Source organism: Cornus florida, unplaced genomic scaffold (genome assembly GCF_030987335.1).
Source record: "Cornus florida cultivar Cherokee Brave unplaced genomic scaffold, ASM3098733v1 CherokeeBrave_3.0.0_Hap2_Chr10, whole genome shotgun sequence".
In the NCBI taxonomy this organism is placed as follows: domain Eukaryota; kingdom Viridiplantae; phylum Streptophyta; class Magnoliopsida; order Cornales; family Cornaceae; genus Cornus; species Cornus florida.
The window spans coordinates 101,704,463-101,724,597 of NW_026775580.1; the positions used below are offsets into that span (position 1 = coordinate 101,704,463).

The following is a 20,135-nucleotide window of genomic DNA, read 5'->3' on the forward strand; positions in this document are numbered from 1 at the left end:
CCTCAATGGAGTCTCAAAAAAGTTTCTAGTATATAATTATACAAAAGATATTGTCAAGACAAATATAAAAACACAAAAAAAAAAAAGGCAAGGTGATGCCTTTGAACCAATCTCTCTGACTCACCTTTAAGTACCTTTACCAGTTTATGATTGAACAGAAACAAATAATATAAAAGAAAAAAAAAAATCATACACAACTATAGGTAGACTACCTTAATAAGATGGGCTGAACTGCCTGCGAGTATGATCTGGTTTTTCAGGAAAAGGACGCAGAGCAAAGATAGACAGGACAGAAACGAATAATATAAAAAATAAAATCAATAAATAAATAAATCACACACAACTATAGGTGGACTACTTTAATAAGATGGTCTGAACTGCCTGCGAGTATGGTTTGGTTCTTCCGGAAAAGGACGGAGATCAAAGATAGACTCCTACGACATTTCAAACTCCTAAACTACAGAACCTAATCGGGCATGCCATTGGCCTCCATTGATGAATCTAGGTTGGGATTGTTGTGAGATTGGCCTCCAATGATGAGTTTGGGTAGAGATTTTTTTTTTTTTTTTTTTTCACTGCCTAGCTAGTCTTCAGATTGAAGGTTTTATCACATGGTGTTCGAGGTTCCAGAGGACAATTTTAGCAAAGATTTTGGCTTCCAGTGGGGCAGTCGCTGCTGCAGCTGCAGCACGCAGAACCCGTGTAGCTCCAGTATTCTGCAGAAGGGTCGCATGGTGCAGCGCATGTCTGCCACCTGGAATGGTGAACTGCAATTGAAAGATTAGATTCATGAGGCCATTTCCCCGATTAGTAAAGTTTGGCCATTATCATCAAATTTTAGGAGCAATATAGCTATGAAAAATACTATTCCCAGCATGTGTGTGTGTGTGTTTTTTTTTGGGGGAGGGGGGGATACCTGGAGGAGTGCAAATGCAGCACACGTCTTGAGAATAGAAGATGGATTCCGTAGCATCGAAATGAACCTTCCAATCTCTGCTCCACTGAAGCAAATAAAAATATGTGAACAATATAAAATTCGAAGATGCAAGAATTTTATAGGGAGCACAAAAGCTTACATATAACCTGGGACAGACCTACAATAATTTTTTTTGTTTGTTTGTTTTAGGCAATAAACGAGATGCCAAAAAAAAAAGAGGGGAGAGAGAAATCTGATATGTGACAGACACCTTTAGTGAGTAGAATTTTAAAGAAAAGTATCTTTATAAGTTATTACTAAAGATAATTGTGGTAGAACCTTTTGGTTTCGTTGTTCAATCTTCATAACTGGAATAAAAAAACAAAATAAATAAGAGACCGCGATTCTGATGATACATAATTTAACCTTTCAGTTTAGCTGTTCTAGTTTGCAAAACTAAATTCTTAAGTCTATTCTAACAAAATACAAGCATCTAAGAATGTTATTAGAAAGTAAATGGTCCAGAATATTTGAAACTAAACCTTAAACCAGGCAAATAACCTTAATAATTAGGCACATAATTGAGTGTATATAGTAAAATAAATATAAAGCATGACGAGATTGAAAAAAAATATTAATTGTAATGAGATTTATTGCATCTATTTTGTTTATTATTATTAGCCAGCATTTAGTACCCAAATTAATATTCTTGACTGATCCACATATTACATTTTGAAATATTTCAAAATTTTCAGCATACTATACCGCAGGGCATCTGTGCAGGTCTCACTAGAATTTCTAATGGTGGTATTATTTTTGTTCTTTCCTGAACCATGAACTACTTGTTGAATCAATATTGTCTGCAAGAGCAAGATTCAAAGACCTTTAATCATACTGATTTAAAGTATAAACTGCACTTTCTAATTGTTTGTGCATATGGAAACTATATCAATACAACATATCTTGCTTGTGTTATGGTAGGACAGAACAGTAATATCAAACTAATTGTAATTTGTATGTGAAATCGCTGAACCATGGACAAAAACGTTTTGTCGAATTTCAAGTCCGGTGGGGTCACATCAGATTACAGATCAAGAAGAAAACTGATTCAGAGATAGGACAGCTAATAATGTCTTAACCATCAAAGTATCAGGATAGAGACCAAAGTGTTTCTAGCCCAATGGTCCCCAACCTCAAAAAGGAGGGGAGCGGTTCGAGCCCGGGTGTGGGCAAAAGTGTGTGTGCTTGCTTTACCATTCAACAATAACAACCACCACCACCAATAAAAAAATAATAATAATAAAGGAACTTTTTTCTGCAACTCTGCCATAAAGTGAGGGTAAAATTGAGTATACTGTACAAGCAATTGACTGCAACACAGAGAGAGAGGGGACTCAAACCTGCATCTCAGATGACCCGCCTCTTGGATACGAGCTAATTCTATTACTTGCATTAATGTTGCAGAGGCTGATGATGCAGCGGCAGCAGAAAATGCTTGTGGATCAGAAAATTTAAGGACAAACGCTTCAATGTGCTTCAAGGCCATCCTCCTAGCACCATCTAAGCATACACTTTTAGATGTGCTTTCTGATGAAGTCCCCAACAGCGCAAATTCATCCATCCTGTGCAAAAATAAGCTAAAAACTCAGGAACTTCTTTTTAATAATTTTATGTTTACTAAGTAGGAAGCCAATATAGGTGATTTATAACATTTATTAATTCATACATCCTAAAGATGCATTTGGACTCGGAAGAGATTAACTGCAGTAGCAGCAAATCTCATACAGGTGCAGTACAATTTTTTACTAAAGTGATATCTATATGTATTAGCATTGGGCTGGGTTGGGCAGGCCAGCCAGCCAGCCAAAATGGAGCCCAGGCTTGACTGCGCCGGGGCCCACCGGTTCATTGACCGCCCAATGCTCTAGGCCTAAAAATTTTGCAAGGCAAAGGTCCAACCTTCAAGATGGGCTTGGTGGTGGGCCACAAACAGGCCTAAAATTGGGCCTCCAATCTAGCAATATTTTGGGCTTAAATTGGGCTAATTACAGACCTAATTTGGTCGACTTTGCATTACAGTCTAATTCAAAGAAAACTTGGTTAATTTTTAGGCTGCAGTCGAGCTTATTTCAAAACAAATATATATAGATTTATAACTATTTATTGTTCCAATTAGTTATATAATTACTTGTATTAGTTTTTCTTATTTTTATAACCAATAACTTATATAATTATTACTAATTAGTTACAATATTTATATTTCATAATAACTTATTACTTACATAGTTATTAGATACTTATAGGTATATGCATTTGACTTAAAATAATTAACCATTAGTTATTTATATAGTTACATCATTATTACTTATAACTTATAATTATTTGTGCCTGATAAGTGTCAGAAAAGTTTTTTTATACCTATGCATAAAAAAGAAGAGGGCATACAAAATTGTAATATTTATCGTGGTATTAAATTAATGAGTCATACTATAAAACTTTGAAAGAGAGTGATTGAACAACGACACAAGAAACTAAAGTGTCAAAAAATCAATTTGGATTCATGCCAGGGAGGTCAATGATGGAGGCTATTTACTTGTTAAGGAGACTAACGGAAAGATATAGAGGAAAGAAATTTCATCATAGGACTTTTATTAACTTAGAGAAAGCCTGTGACAAGGTACCTAAAGATCTAATATGGAGCATTTCCAAGGTTGTTTAGGATTGCTGTGGATTGCCATGCTTTGGTTGCTGACTGCTATCGCCTTGATAACGGTAGGTTATCTTGGGATGTTCGGTTCCGGCGAGCTTTCCAGGATTGGGAGCTGGATGATGTCACTGCTTTTTTGGATCTTTTGTATTGTCAGGAGGTGGAGGGCACGGGGGCGGACCTTTTGACTTGGGTGCCTTCTTCGCGGGGAACTCTTCAGGTCCGGTCTTTCTTCTTCTGTCTTTCCAGTTTTCAGGCTCCCTCTTATCCATGGAAAACAATTTGGCATTCGAAGGCTCCTCTTAGGGTCGTTTTTTTTGCTTGGACTGCTGCTTGGGGCAAGATCCTGACTCGAGGAAGAGGAGACAGGTCATTGTTAATCGGTGTTATCTGTGTATGACCGATGGAGAGTCTGTGGACCACCTTCTCTTGCACTGCCCAGTGGCCTATGACTGTTGGAGTCTTATGTTGGGTCTTTTTGGCGTTCAGTGGGTTATGCCTCGGACCTCACGAGATCTAATCGATATTTGGAGGGGACAGATGGTGGGGGCTCGAGTTCGTGACTTTTGGAGGGCGACTCTCCTAAGCATTTGGTGGTGTCTATGGAAAGAGCGCAATAGAAGATCCTTTGCTGGGGAGGAATTACCCATTGGGGCTCTTAAGTATTCTATTATTTGTTCTCTTTTTAGTTGGGGCATGGGGAGAGATTGTTCTTCCGTTGAGGAGTTTTTGGATTTTTTGGGGTCTTTGGATCCCTAGGCTTTTTTGGTTTTTGATCGTGGTTCTTGTACAGTTCTTGGGATGCGTTCCCCTTTTGAACGCCTTCTAATACATTTTTACTTATCAAAAAAAAAAAAAAAAAAATTTATGGAGCGTTTTAGAAAGAAAACAATTACAAACGGATATTTTGACACAATAATGGATATGTATGATGTGATGATAGCAAGAACAATTGTGGGGGTAACAGGTTTTCATTCACGTAAGCTATATCAAGGATCAGCATTAAGCTCCCTTTTTTTTTTTTTTTTTTTTGGGGCCTTAGCAATGGATGAACTGACTAGGAACATCCAGGATGAGGTTTCATGGTGTATGTTATTTGCTAGTGTAATTGTATTAATTGATGAAACTAGAGGAGTAGTAAGTGCTAAATTGGAGGTTTGAAGGGAAGCTCTAGAATTAAAAGGGTTGGAAATAAAAATGAATACACGAAATGTAATTTTAGCAAATCTAAAAATACAAATTGAGATGTATCGAAGATTGGGGATCAAAAAGTACAAAAAAAGTGAACATTCCCATTATTTATGCTCAATTATTCATAATGAAGGAGAAATTAAAAATAGTGTTAGTCATAAAATCAAGACAGGATGGATTAAATGGAAGAGCGCGCCTAGTATATTGTGTGATAGGCGTATCATACAAAGATTGAAAGGGAGTTATATAAAACGTACAGGAAATAATAGAAGTGTGAAGATAAGTAGAAATGGTAAAAGGAAGTTTCTATGGAGAAGTTTCTCTTTTCTCTTGGTTCCATTCCAACTCTTGTTGTACACCTAAAATGCCCATGGATTATAGGTGATTCCATCAGTGTTTCCCACAAATATGAAGTAAATGTGATGATAATCAGATTTCTAGCGGAGCAATGGTATCTCCATCCTGCGAAGGTATGTGTACTCTCATTTTTTTTTTTTTGCCATTTCAGAAGTGGAATTTTTTGCTAGAACACCCATGGATGTATCTTTCAGTAGACGAACCAAATGTTAGGATTGTGTAACATTATGGCTGATGCCATGTATTTTTCTCCAATTGTCTTAGCTAAGTTCTTTCCTGAGATCCTTGGGCTCGACATACCAGCACCAAGAAGCCGGTTAGTTTGGACTCCTTCGGAAACCATGCTTTATCTTTCACAAAGTAGGATATTACTTTTCCCACAATTATTGCGACCAGAAAGCAACATCCTTCATTCCAAGCAGCAAAAAACTACCAAAAAGGCATGCCAGTAAACTCAGTTTTTTAGAAGAAATGAAATTCTTCATTACAAAGCCAAGAGAGTATGCTCAAAGATCTTAAGAGAATGATTGTCAGTAGTCTAGCAGAAGAAAGGATGAAACATGTTTTGATGCAAAGAATCAATTCACTTATGATGCATATTAAATGGCTAAATCTAGCTAAAGATGGTAGATCCAACATAACAGAATTCTAATTTAGAAGTTGATGTTCACGAAGACTGAAAGGGGAAGAATGTCACTTATGATAGTAACAAGAAAATCCTTGTAAGATAATAAAAGGGCCAAGTGCCAACCTCCCAAGTAAATGAGAATAACACAGATCTTATTGATAAGTAAAAAATAATAAAATAATAAAATACAAGTATAAAGAAAAAGCAAAAACAATTTATTCACAGCAAGAAAAGAACAGCACAAGCTACTTATCAACAAAAAAAAAAAAAGAACAGCATAAGCATTTCAGGTGAATTCAGAAAGAGGAAAGAGACTATTATGAACTTAAATTACTTTGTTAAGATATATAGAACGATATGATTTATGTACCTTCCATCAAACATGTATGCCAATGCCAATGCAGCCATGAAGCGTGCCATTTTAGACGCTGACGATGAACAAAGATGAACAAGGGCTGGAACTCCCCCTTCTTCCACTAGACGGAGAGCATTACCAGCGTTAAAAGCAAGATTCCAAAGAGCTCCGGCAGCAGTCTCATGGACATCCTGAAATAAAGTATACAAAGGTCAATACGTGTTCCATTGTGTGAAGAAAGAAATAATTTCTTATTGGGTGACATGAGCACAATGTGTGAAGTATCAACCAAGATGCAACAAAAACAAAGATTAGACATGCAAATCTGAAGTACATGAACAATATGTTCGACAAAGAAAGAACTTTGCATCAGGCCATAAGCATAAAACTATGAACTTGTTCCAGCAACTATTTACTGGAAATACATCCAAATCTCGAATATAAAGTAAAGTGATAGTAAAATATCAGATCTGTATAGATTCTTTCCATCTATCAATCATGATGTGTATCCATATAAAAGCATTCTTGGATTTGCTGGCTGAGGGGGAAGGTGGGGTGAAGACAAAATAATTTTAAAAAACCGAATATTAATATGTAGCGCTTCAGTGATCAAACTCAACAGGCCAAATGTCTCTTTCATATACAAAATGTTCTTTATGTAATGTCATATCATGGTTTACTAAATTTTTAAATGCGTTGTGTATAAATGCTTGAGCACATTTCACCTCAGCACCTGCATGGTGCTGTGACTGCTGTCCGAACATCATTTAGCCTTGTATGCCGACATGGAGCTCTCTAAGACTGTTTACAAAATAAATCAAACATGAAACTTCCACAGTTTGATTTTGAATGATGCTTGGCGAATCCCAATTCAGCTTTAGAACAGGTTCCCAAACGTGGCAGCCCTCTTTAAATCTTCCCACTTATCTTTCTCCCTATGACTAGCCAATATTGTGTTTCCTCTTGAATGTCCTAAAACCAATTGGGGTCTGAATCTTTTATCTATATATTTTTATACATATTAAAATTAAAATAAAATTCAAGATGCACCCTCCTCAATGCCTGCAAGGCACTCCTGTTCATCACACTGGCTCATCATTAGAGTTATCAGAAATGAAAGAGTGAACCATCCGTCCTACTCTTACCAACATTCCATCAAAACTAAGCCACCCAGGAATCAGCAGTGGACGTTTACTTATCATATTTGAATATGCATATCAACCACTAAGCATCCCCTCATTGCTAAACTTGGTACCAGTAAATAGCGTAAACAAACGTAGCAGGTCTTCACCTGAAAAATTATAGATCGATCTTCACATTTGAATTAAGCTAACAAAATGACTATATGACTTAAGAGAACAAGACTGCAAATTTTTTATTTAAAAAAAAAAAAAAAAAAAAAAAAAAAAAAAAAAAAAAAAAAAAAAACTGCCATTTAAGAGATGCACACAAGTTCCTTTCATAAATCATCCATGTGTCAGGAGCGTTGGGAGTTCCACTACTAGCAAGAGGCCAAATCCAATAACAACATTAGCCAAAATTGGATACTAGAAGCAGATGGTAATACTATTGAAACAAATCCTTTATATTAAAGGAACTCTTGCAACAATCAACAAAAAATATATTTATTTAATTTTGGCAACCATTATGAATTATTAAAATAGAGCTGGAAAATTAACCCTAAATATCAATGAGTTTCATATATATAAACTGAACACCTTATCAAAATATATATATATATAAACTGAACACAGTTATTAAAAATTCTTCCCGTGCATAGTACTAAATCATCAGATTATGGTGAACTGGTGGTGTATATGTACGAGAGACAAGGAGACGGTTGGTCATCTTCCTTTTCATTGCTTGGTGCCTAGAGATATGTGGCCCATGTTCCTCATTATTTTTGGAGTTCACTGGGTCTCACCGGGTTTCACATGGAGCATGCTCAAGGCTTGGATAGGTTGTCCAGTGGTTCCTCAAGCTTGAGATACTCAGAGGGTGACCCCCTTGTGCGTGTGGTGTGGAGTGGAGGGAGAAGAATAGGAGATCATTCCATGGGGAGGAAGCTCCTATTCCGGTCTTGAAATATTTCATTTGGAGTTCATTATTCTTTTGGGTCAAAGGGTGGGGTTGTAAATCTTTGGGGGAGTTAATTGATTTTGTTGGTAATATGAGAGTATAGGGTATATGGTCAGTTGGTGGGTATAGTGCCTTTTGCGTATCTTTGGGTGCTCCCCTTTTGAGCCCTTCTATTGAAACCTTCTGAAAAGCCTAGTCCTTAACTCCTTATCCCCCCTCTGAAGTTGATGCTCCCTATCCATCTTGTCTATTTATGCAAGCCTTATGCTGACAGTGGGAAGAAGATCTATCGTAGGACGACCAGATAAAAGAAGAACCCAAAGTCATTCCTTATACTTCATGAATTGTTTTTTTTTTTTTTTCAGAAGTAAAGTTTTGTTAAAGGCACTTAAGAGGGGAGTGCTCCCAAAAGAATACACAAAAAGCCATAGGCGGCTTGTGATAGTTTCAAGCTATCAACAAAATCAACAAGATCCCCCACAGATTTACAATTTCGCCCATTAACCCAAAAGAATAAAGAACTCAGTATAGTGTATTTGAGAGATCCAATAGGAGTCGTCTCCTCCTCGTCAAAGGATCTCCTATTTCTCCCAACAAAAGGGAGTGGACCTCCAAGCATCTCTAGCTCGGCTATCCACTGTACAGCCCCTCCAAGCCTCGATTGTGCCCACCGTGGAACCGGGGGACACCAAAACATCCGAACGCAGCTAAAAACATCGCCCAAACATCCCTCGCTACTGAGTAATGAAGAAGAAGGTGATTCACCGACTCCTCACCACTGAGCAATGAAGAAGGAGGTGATACACAATCTGCATTGTATAGGACGTGGCAAAAAGAGAACCTATTTTTTATACTGTATTGTCAAATCTAAGAAGAAATAGTGTGGCTACCTAATAAACGCAAACTAGAAGTGCAAAGCTAAAAATATTGTGATTGGAAAATATTAACCAGGGTGATTAGACAATATACAGATGCCTTGTCTGGAACAGTAAGGCTTCCATATACTATGACTTATATTGCACTTTCAATTAATACAAGAAACGAGTTCATATACCACTTACACTGACAGAAAAATAAAAATTAATACAAATCAATATAAGAAGTAAATACCAGTACTTACTTCAGCATCAGAGCGCGCAAGTGCTATAAGAGGCGCAACTCCTCCACCTTCTCCAATAGCAATGCTAAAATTGAAACAACAAAAATACATTGCATAAACAATTTAAGCAAAACATGAAAAAATACATAAATAAATAAAAAATACTAATAATAATAAATAAATCTCTCTTACCCTTAATTAATATGCCTATTGTGCATTTAAGATTAGACACCGTGACCAAATATAACAATACTATAAGAAAGGAATCACTGTCAGCCTTTCTCCTTTTATCGGAAAGAAAGGAATCACTTAATTAGGTTAACAAGCTCATATTGTATGTATGATGACTTTCAGAATTACACCAATTCTTGTCCTTACATATAACGAATATTTCTATTTTGCGTTCCAAAAGGGACATTGATCGACCATGACAATCACCAACATTATGAAAAACAGCTGTGAGATGACACTTCTAATGGACATGTTTAACCTATTTTGCAAAGTCGGCATCTTATCTAATAAGACTTAAAATTTAAACTCAATTACAGAACTAAAATTTTAATATGATGACCAAATGGTTGCTATATATGATCCTATTTCTAACTTAAGGATGGGTTGCAGATGAACCAAACGGTCCAAGAACACCTCCGACTCAGCTCAATAACGAGCTCGCTGAAGCTAGTTTAATAGTTCACAAACTCAACTCAAGCTTTGTTGAAGTTTCATTTATTGACCAAGCGAAGTCCAAACAGGTATGAACCCAGCTCAACAGGGCTTGTGAACAACCGTAGGATCGAAAATATGTAATGGTAAAAGATTGTTCAACTCATTATTGCTACTAACATTCAAACTTGTCAGTACAATCTCTTTCTTGCTTCTATTAAAAAAAAAAAAAAAAAACGGAACTCTATTCAAATGTCTAATTGCTGGCAGCATAAGATTTAATTATTAAAATCAATGGAACACATTATCCCAATCGAGCCAAGCCTGAATCGTGAACATTCCGAGCCATCACAAGCTAAGCTCAAACAAAGATATTCAAGCTCTATCTGACCTCGAACAGCCTCTTTTTTCATTGCACCAAGCTTGAACATCTCAAAAATAAGCTCAATTAGGTTCAGTTACATGATTGCACCCCTACTTAAGGTTATTGAAACTTATCATCTTCTTTGAGATTATCAAATTAATTCAATATAAATAAGTGAAAACATATATTAAAAAAATAAATAAATAATTAAATAAAAATTTGAAATGCACAAGCTTTCATTAATGTTGTGTTCGGTAGGAAGGAAAGAAGAGGGGTGGATGGAAAATAGGAAGGAAAGAACAAACTTCCTTTGTTCAGTAGAGAGGAGATAATGACAGAAAGAATAATAGGAGGGATGAGTCATTTTTCCTTCTTTACAAATTTTCATCCCTCCAAATACGGGCGGAAGAGAGGAGGGAAGACAAGTGGTGCGCTTATGGAAGTTTTGAATTACAATACTATCCTAAATTACACAAATTTTAAATTACAATACTATCCTCTATAAATACCACACTATGGATAATGATGGGTGTTATGATAAAAACAATTTATAACTCTTAACTTTCCTTTTTTTCTGAACACAATAAATTGTGAGTTTATTCTCTTCTCTTCCATCAAACCGAACAAAAAGAGGGAAGTACATTGTCTCTTCTCTAGGGATGTCTCATCCATCCCTTCTTCTCTCCCATCCATCCAAATTTTTTCTTTCCTACTGAACGAAGCATTAAAAAAAAAAATAAAAAAATTCCTTACGCTTCACAATATTCACTTCCTCAATGAGAATGAAATTGATCACAACAAATATCAATATGACAAGAGTTTTGCACCAGAATTTAAGCGCAAGTTAACCGGATTGGATTTTATTAGTTTAGTTATATATCCTACTATTTTGCAAATGTCCTAGCACATGCCCCACATCTAGTAACTAGAATAGTGGAGAGGTGATTAATAGAAAATACCAATAATTTACAGTCAAAAAAAAAAAAAAATTATTAAATTGATTTGGTTCTTAATATAAGATTACCATAGATTTACAGTTACGAAAACACTTGCATTTATGCTTATACAACAAAATGGAGTGGTTCACGTTACATCAACTGATTTTTAGAAACTGATATTCACAAGAAATGGTCAATCCAATGGTGACTAAACAGTACTGTTAGACAACTAATTGCCCCGAAAACTGAAGCTATTAAGGAATGAGCCCAGCAATTGTCCTCACACACTCCTTCACATGAAACTCTGTATCATGCATGGAAAGGTAAGCAAACAGTGAGCAAACTTGCACAAGAGACTACACTAGTAAACATATACAAATAAGAAGACCTGAATCCAAGACCTCCAAGATTCAAGACTTTATCACTCTAATACCATTTTAGATAATCAGATTCCCTAAAAACTTAAACTATTAGGGAATAAACTCATTAATAGATATCAAACCCTTATAACACATTATGTATCTGCATTTGACCTCATTACTGCCAAAGCTTTGTATATACCATATGATGTTGCATGGACAAGGAGATGGGATATAAGAACGACATTAATGAATCCATTAAGAAAAGGCAATTCTTGAGGGGAAAAAGACATGAACCCAGTATATAAAGCTATAAGTGTATGTAGGCATGTGCATGTGCATGTGCATGTGCATATATGTATATATACGTATTGCACAAGGACATATACGTATATGTATATATACGTATTGCACAAGGACATATACGTATATGTATATATACGTATTGCACAAGGACATAAATGATTAACACCACCAGTCAAGAAAACCCAACCCAAATATAAGCCAAAATAGGATGAGATATGTATACTGCCAAAATCGTCATTGTCATTGCTATGATTAGGATTGCCATTCTAATAATTGTTTTTACTATTTTACTACTTGTATTCCCACTACTACTACTTTCTTTTTCTCACAGCGGAGCTGTCTGGAAAAACCAGAATTCCTATCAGCTAAGGAAGAGCTGCCCAGGTTTAGTGTAGAACTTTTTACCAAATACACGGGATGATACTAAAGTTCAGATGGGGAAGGAAATGAGGTGCAAAGGCAGCTTCTTGTAATCAATGAAAACATCATCTTCCACAAAACCAGATATCATTATGAGCCTTGGCCCAAGATCATCATTATTTTTTAAATTTTCTAAAGAACCTAGAGCTACTCAATTGTATTTGTTGCATTAAGAAATATCACCACACAATCTTGCTGTTTTGGTGAAGTGTGAATAGACCGAGGGAACTGGAATGGATAATTTCAAATTTACTATGACTAATAATAATCATTTAATGCATGACATGGAATAATAAAGTGTATCATTGCCATTATTAAACTTTTGCACTTACCTATTAGCTTCTGACACTGACAATCCCCATAGAGCACCAGCAGCCCTCTCCTGAAGACCTGGAGAGGCATTTGAACAGGAATTTGCAAGAGCAACCTATAAAATTAACATTAAAGTTTCAACATACAGTAATAACTTGGTAGTTGTGATCATTTAAACTTCATACAAAGAATATTCTATATAGAAAATCAAAGTACTACTGCTGCAACTTATACGTGCACACACTCAGCAAGAAATGTCATAATTGGAAAGAAAAAAAAAACTTTGGACCATGTGATAGAGAGGTTTGAGAGATGATTGGCATCGTGGAAAAGATAGAACCTGAAAGGTGACAAAGTAACTCTTATCAAGAGTACTCTTTCTAGCGTAACTATGTGCTTCATGTCTATATTCAACATTCAGGCACTGGTAGCTGAGAAGTTGAAATGACTTCAGAGGGGATTCTCATGAGGATAGGAGTTCAAAATACCATCTTGTGGCTTGACAGAGCATGCTATATTTTGGAGCAGGGAGTCTTGGGGCTACACTTTTAAGAGTATTCAATCAAGCCCTGTTGGTGAGTGGCTGTAGAGCTGCCCTGTGGAATCTAAATAATTACATGTGGAGGAAGATGACTGAGGGAATTTTTGAGAATCAAATAGTGAGTGGACATCTAAAGAGGTTACTTGCTCATATGGTGGTGCAGTAACCTCAATTTTTCAAGCCTGTTTGGGATTGGGAGCTATATATTTGGTGGTTGCATTCTTTAAAGTTCTCTATAGTCCCTTTATGAAGATAGAGGATGCTTGATGTAGGATCAAGGGAGAGTTCTTGGGTAGTTTGCTGCATGTGGAAGAGATAGGCTTGAGTTCCATGTAGAGATGCACCTTTAAAGTGCCTCCCATGTTTTCTTTTCCGTGTAAACTATTGCATGGGATGCAATCTTGATTATGGATAATCTAGTGTAAAAGGTTAAAATGATTCCACACTGGTGCTACATATGCAAAAAGGCTGAAGAGAATTCTTCTAATCACCTTCACCTCCATCGTGAAATCTCATTCTGTATATGTAGTAATAGAACAGAAGATGGTACTATCATCAAAGATTAGTCAACTTTTTGTTGTCAGTAAAATTGTTTTTACTGTAGGGAGGGTAATGAGGGTGGTTATCTTGTTCGCTTCGAGGAAAATAAATTTATGCTACCGCATACCAAATATACTTCTTGAACCAATAAACTTGGTAATTAGTGACTATCTCAGAATATAGTAAATAGAAGTTTGAACTCTAGAAGAACAACATACCAGGGCTTCAACACCACCAACTGCTGCAATTGCTTCTCGATTTCTGTCATCAAATGATAGATTCCACAATGCACCCGCAGCTTCTTGCCTATTTGAGAAAAAAGCAGAAAGGTAAGATCCATTTAAAAATAATAAGGGAATAATTATCTGGCTTGCAATAGATAGTCTATAGAGTTCCCGCATATGCAACTTGCCATCACATTAACCGAAAATATAGCTGATATTGAGTCATTTTAATAGACATAATTGAAAATTAAAGTACAAAGATAAGATCTTTAAAAATAGGATCAATTTTTTTACCCTAAATTTGGATGAGAGCGTCAGAAGGTAACCTTGAGAGTAAAAAGAACAAGATGTTGCCCACAAATTGTACCAGCGCAGATAAAGTGGATATGTTTCCTTAAAGATGCCAAACGGTGGAGAATATGAATAAATCAAGGGCTTTATTGGCTACTACTAATATTCTTTACTAGAAAAGAGACATAATTCCACATTGCTTATAACAGTAACAACTACAATGATGAATGTGCTTCTCCTATAGCTTACAGAACAGAGAGGTAAGTTCCACCTGGAATTTTCAGTAAAAGACAGCTTATAGACATACTAATACAGAATGTGGCAGAACGTAGATAAGATTTCCAATCAGGGAAGGATTTATTGTATGCCCAGTGGGGGCAATTGCCCCCACTGATTTTTTTTTATAATTATTATCATACCCTAATATTTTTAGGATTTTGATATATATACCTATAAAGCACACTATTGCCCCCACTGAAACTTTAAAAAAAATAACAATTGCCTCCCCACTTGGGCCACTTATATTTCTGGGTCCGTCCCTGTTTCCAATGGAATGATTTTCAGCCACTATAACTTAAACTTGACATCTGTGGCATTAATTATGCAAGTGTTGGTCCCGTCGATACAGGGGTGCTGGAAAGGAGTGAGCTGGGTATAACAAGGCAACAAAACAAAACATAAGAATCCGTTAGGAAACTACTAAGAAATTATATAAGGAAAAAAGTTGACCAGGAAAATTCTTCCTAAGATAGGACATTCTTTCAAAAGAGAATGTAAGAACAATTAAGAACTTCATTCAAACTACATATATAGCCAGAGCAATATTTTTCTTGTCCTGATATCTTTGTTTTTTGGTTAATTCATATTCTTGTGGTGGTCGTGTTCTGCTAAGGACTTGCCTATCTATTATCAAAAGATCAAATCCAAAAAAACGACAAAAATAGCATGAACAAAGATGCTACCGAAAAATGGTTAGGCCATGTACAAACAAAAGGCTTGAATTCAAGCTCTATAAAAACTAATATGGCTCATCACCCATCTCTTTTCATTATAGAGCAAAACAATTACCATTGTAGCACTCTCCATTATTTTTGAAAGGGCACCAGCCATATCAGCCATTACAGGCTTTATGAGAAGCATGTCTCCAAAATAGAATTCACAAATGAATGCATCCAAGTGAACCAATGAGCAGCTGAAATATGTCATCAAAATCCCAGATTAATATTAAACTACCTGACACCATCATGGGAAGAACGGGTAAGTTGAACAAGTGCTTCAAGAGCACCCTCCTCTTGTCCAACAGCAGCATTGTTACTATTGCTATCTCCATGGGCAGCCAAATTAGCTAAGGCACGAGCAGCCTGGACAAAAAGGTATATTGATAAAAACATCAATGGACACAAAATATATGCTACAAATGCGACAATTTCATATGCAATTCAACTTCAAAACAAAGAAATTAACTTGAGTGTAACATAAACCAATTGAAAGATGCAAAAAGATTAACATTACAAAATCTAGGAAACATTGAACTTCAAATTTATGCATATTTGAGGGATAAATATGAAAAGAAGTATATTGAAGGTAAAAGATTATCCAAATGCCAAAACAAGGAGTTTTGAATGGCGTCAGAGAAAACAAGTGTAGCAGAAATCATAGTATAATATTGTTAAAGTAATACATTGTGACATCTGAGCAGAATTTAATTGTATTGCATACTATAAATGCAACCTATTGTAACGAGGAAACAACTTGCATGTAAAAATCAAACCCCGTGAATTTTATGAAGCAGGGTTTCTTTTTATCAGGTTCTGTATTATCATAATAATATGCATTGCCACCTTTTAGTACAAAGGAACTCACACTATCACACAATATGAATCTCCATGATGGAGGTGTCATTGCAAAGTAATAATAATAATAACAAACAATCAGATGAGTTCGAACCATCAGACTGAAGAATATATATTAACCTAAAAAAAAAATCAAGAAATTTCCCTCCTATCTGATTTCAAACGGTCCACATGATCTGACCTCCAAGCTCCTACACACTAGCTATACATGTATACTGGGCTTTCAGTTGATATCCAATCTTTTTTATTCTTAGACCATGCCTACTATACAAAAAAAAATAGAGCTTACAGATAGCATATAAAAAGATTCGGTGCTACCTGCTCTAGCACTCCCTCAAACTTGCAATTACGAGCGAGCATCACCAAAGCATGTACACCACCTACCATAGCAATTTCGATGCTACACTTGTCATCAGCAGCCAAATTTGCCAGTGCACCAGCTGCCCGTTCCTGAAAACAAGTAAACAGAAAATCAACCCACAACTTACCTACCAAACAACTGTGACTCGGATTGTACGTCAAAATTTTAAGAAGATAAAGAAATTATGCATGAAATAGAAGGCATTGTAGGGAAATTGCATGTGTGCACACAAATGAGTATGCATGATATGAGAAGTGCGTACCAGGACTCCATCACCACCAACAGACCATTTAAAAATAAGACCAACTAAAGCTTTTACACCACCAGCTTCAGCAATGGCACCCTGAAAAAGAAATTCTGGTTTATCACAATCTGAAAATCAGAGCATATGAATATAAAAGAACTGCAGAATAAACAACCTTGTGCTCTTCTCCCACAGATAGATTCCATAGTCCTCCTGCAGCCTCTTCAGCAACCAACCTGTTCATAGACTTTGCCAAATTTGCAAGAATATTGATCCCACCTTCTTCTGCAACAGCTTTTGCAACACTGGGGTTCACAGAGAGATTTGCTATAGCCTGCACATCCCAAAAAATTACAAGCTAATAACATTTATGCCAACACATGTGTAAATGCTTAAACATGATGTTAAACTGGTAATATAAGGAAAGAAATAGTTAGATGATAATAATGTTTGCTTGAGGTGCAGTCTTGTCGAAGTGTAACTAAACAACTCATATAGATTAGAGTTGGATCAACTTTATTTAAAATAAATAACCAGATTGCATGATAACAAGTTTAGGATTATTATCATTATACTTCCTTTTTATTCTTACCTTTGCTGCTTCTGACTGAAGGCCCTCCTGCCAAGATCTTGCTATGCTTAAGAGAAGGTGTATACCACCATTCTTCATAACTGCTTCAGCCCTTCCACCATCAATGCTGGCATTTTCATCATCAATGACAACAAAAGTTGCAAGTCCAGTGGCTGCCCTTTCTTGAACATCCTCTTGCGAACTCTGCATTAGACTGAGCAACAGTGCTGCGCCTTGGCTAACCCAGAAATTGTCCAAACCTTGTGGATTGCACTCGGCAATCCGTAGAAGTGAATGGGAGAGTATCCATTCAAGCCAAGTCATTGTCTCATCCAAGTTCTTATCTTTGTTCTTCAAATTCCTCCAATCCAATAATACATTCCTCTCTCTCATTGTAATATCGGCAAATAAAGAAGCTATTCCTTTAAAAATGTCACTAAAAAGAGCAAATAACAATTTACCTTTATAATTATTGGCGGCAAAGCTAGCATCTTCCTCGAGAGCTGGGCAATTCATGGCACATAAGACCTTCAAGCTTTTTGAGGATGAAAGCAGTCGCAAAACAGCAGTTGGAACAATATCAGTTCTTGAAACATCTAACCCTGTCAAGTTCGGCAGCTTACACCAATTCTGTGAAACCAAACCCCACTTTATATTTGTTGTCCCCGCAACAGAAAGGAAATGAACTGATACAACATTTCCCAATGCCATCTCATCAACATTAAGACAGTCTATGAATCCAATATCAGTCAAATTCCGACAATGCTTGGCCAAAGCATTAATGGCATCTCCATCAACTTCCTGAATTCCTGAAAGCCGAAGTTTCCGAAGTTTGGGACAGCAAATAGCGATCATTTTGATTGCATCGCTGCTAATCCTTTCACAGAAATCTGGCCCAAGCTGGAGACTCTCAAGTGCCTCATGTCGAGCCGCAATGACAGAGAGAGTAGCATCAGAAAGTCTTCTGCAGTAGTCAACACTAATTTCCCGCAAACCCCTAGCTTGAAGATTTATTATCACATCAGCAGATTCTGCACCACGAAGTCGAAGCTTCTGAAGATTCATACATCGAGAAGCAAGCAAAGTAGCAGTGGTAGCATCACACTTGTGGGCACGAAGATCCAATGAGTGCCAAAGGCACATAGAAGCACCCAGAGTCCTCCACGTCCGACATGTTGATGACAAGCTAGCTCGGTCACGATAATTCAGACATGAAAACAGCTGAATAACAGTATCATCAGGCAATCCAATCCAATCCACTACCCTTTTCTGATCCAAACTCAATCCCTCATCCACAATTTCAGGGTAACTCGGAAAAACCACAGCCTCCTTACCCCTCCTTGCCACCTTTCTGCGCACCCTCCTACTCATATCACAGTCAATCACACACGCCCAGACACAGAACCCAGATTTTTAAAAGCAGTAATCAGAATAGGAACCAGCACTCTTAACACCTCAAAGACCCAAATCCAGAAACACCAGTAAAGGAACAGATAAAAATCATGAACCACTTCAAAACCCCATAAATTTTAACTAGCAAAGGAAGACACGCAAAACCCAATAACCAATACCCTTTAACCAAAAAGATCAAAAAGAATTCAGACCACTAATGGGACACCGAGAACCATAAAACAAACACCTTCAAACCTCAAGACTAAAATCTGTAAACCAGTGATAGAACAGAGCCAGACCACAACCCATTACCATTCAATCTCAATAACCCAATTCCCAAACCAGTCAAGGAATACATCAGACCCGGAAACGGATGCCCTAACCTCAAAAACCCTAATTTTGCAACTTAATACTGAAGTTGTTGAACATATACCAATCTGTATAAATACCACTTGGATTGAAAGATTCAATATATACAAAAATCAAAGCCAACGATGTGCAAAGCACCAATCATAAATGCATTACAGTGAACAAAGTAACTGATTTTCTCAAACCTGCGTGCTTAGGCCTTGTGGGTTTTTAGGTAAAACTATAATAACTCTTCCGAATTGCAAAAAATCCATTACCTCTTCCGGAACTGCATTGAATAAGCTTGAATGGAGCTTTAACGATATAGATAGAAAGAGATAAAGCTGAGAAAGGGTCGGATAGAAGAATTCAGTCACGTATCATATAGGTGATAATGCAAAGACAAAGTCCAAGGCTCTTGTCTACCCCTCTAGTCTCTCTCTATCTCTCTCTATCTCTCTAGTGTTCTTTTGTTGGATGTGTTCCTTCTAATGTCAAGGAATTCCAAAAATATTATGAGAGAGACAGACTGCTTACTCTCTCTATAAAACTTCCAATATATTCTGACTTCTGAGTTTTCAAATTATTGTAATAATTGAAGATCCTTTACCAATAAAATAGTATTAATTGAATATATAAAACAGTGACAAATTGACAATCATCTTCTTTTTTTATATATATATTTTTTGTGTGCGCGCGCGCATATTTTGGTGTTTATGGAACCTTTCTTCACTAGACTACTCAATTACTTCTACTTCATTCATAAATAAGAATATTATCTTTTTAGATATAGTTTTATTATTTTTTTGCTATTTAAGGGGAAAAAAATACATTTACTTTATGATACAATTAATATGTATTTGTTGCTTCCAGGTTACTACTACCTTTGATTTATAATGTGACTTAAAAGTGTTGACAAGTATAGTGTGTTATGTGCTTGTTTGTCATTTATAAATGTATCACTCAAAAGTTTATATCATCTCTCTTTTAATGTACAGTAGTATCACTCATTGTATTTTTATTTATTTATTTTTTTTCTTCTTTTAATGTAGTATCACTCATTGTATGACTTTGTT

General features: G+C 36.3%; 1 protein-coding gene across 1 annotated transcript; it reads right to left on the bottom strand.

Moving 5' to 3' along the window:
* Positions 1-8: 8 nt before the first annotated feature.
* Positions 9-19,622, bottom strand: LOC132276454 (protein ARABIDILLO 1-like). The gene is made up of 12 exons (XM_059777880.1): positions 17,341-19,622; positions 16,924-17,082; positions 16,767-16,847; positions 16,462-16,593; positions 15,524-15,651; positions 13,994-14,081; positions 12,715-12,809; positions 9,354-9,417; positions 6,170-6,345; positions 2,317-2,538; positions 917-1,001; positions 9-767 (listed from the first exon to the last, which is right to left on the bottom strand). Exons 1-12 carry the CDS (start codon positions 18,688-18,690, stop codon positions 591-593), a joined length of 2,757 nt encoding a protein of 918 aa, XP_059633863.1. The 5' UTR covers positions 18,691-19,622; the 3' UTR covers positions 9-590.
* Between the last annotated feature and the right edge of the window lie 513 nt (positions 19,623-20,135).

Bases quoted from the DNA above. Each gene is read 5' to 3' on its own strand.
- LOC132276454 (XM_059777880.1), bottom strand. From the start codon at position 18,690: ATGAGTAGGAGGGTGCGCAGAAAGGTGGCAAGGAGGGGTAAGGAGGCT. The intron at 1,002-2,316 runs GTTTGAGTCCCC...TATTTGCTTCAG, and splicing joins GCGGGTCATCTGAGATGCAG to TGGAGCAGAGATTGGAAGGT. The intron at 768-916 runs GTATCCCCCCCT...TTTCAATTGCAG, and splicing joins CTGCATTTGCACTCCTCCAG to TTCACCATTCCAGGTGGCAG.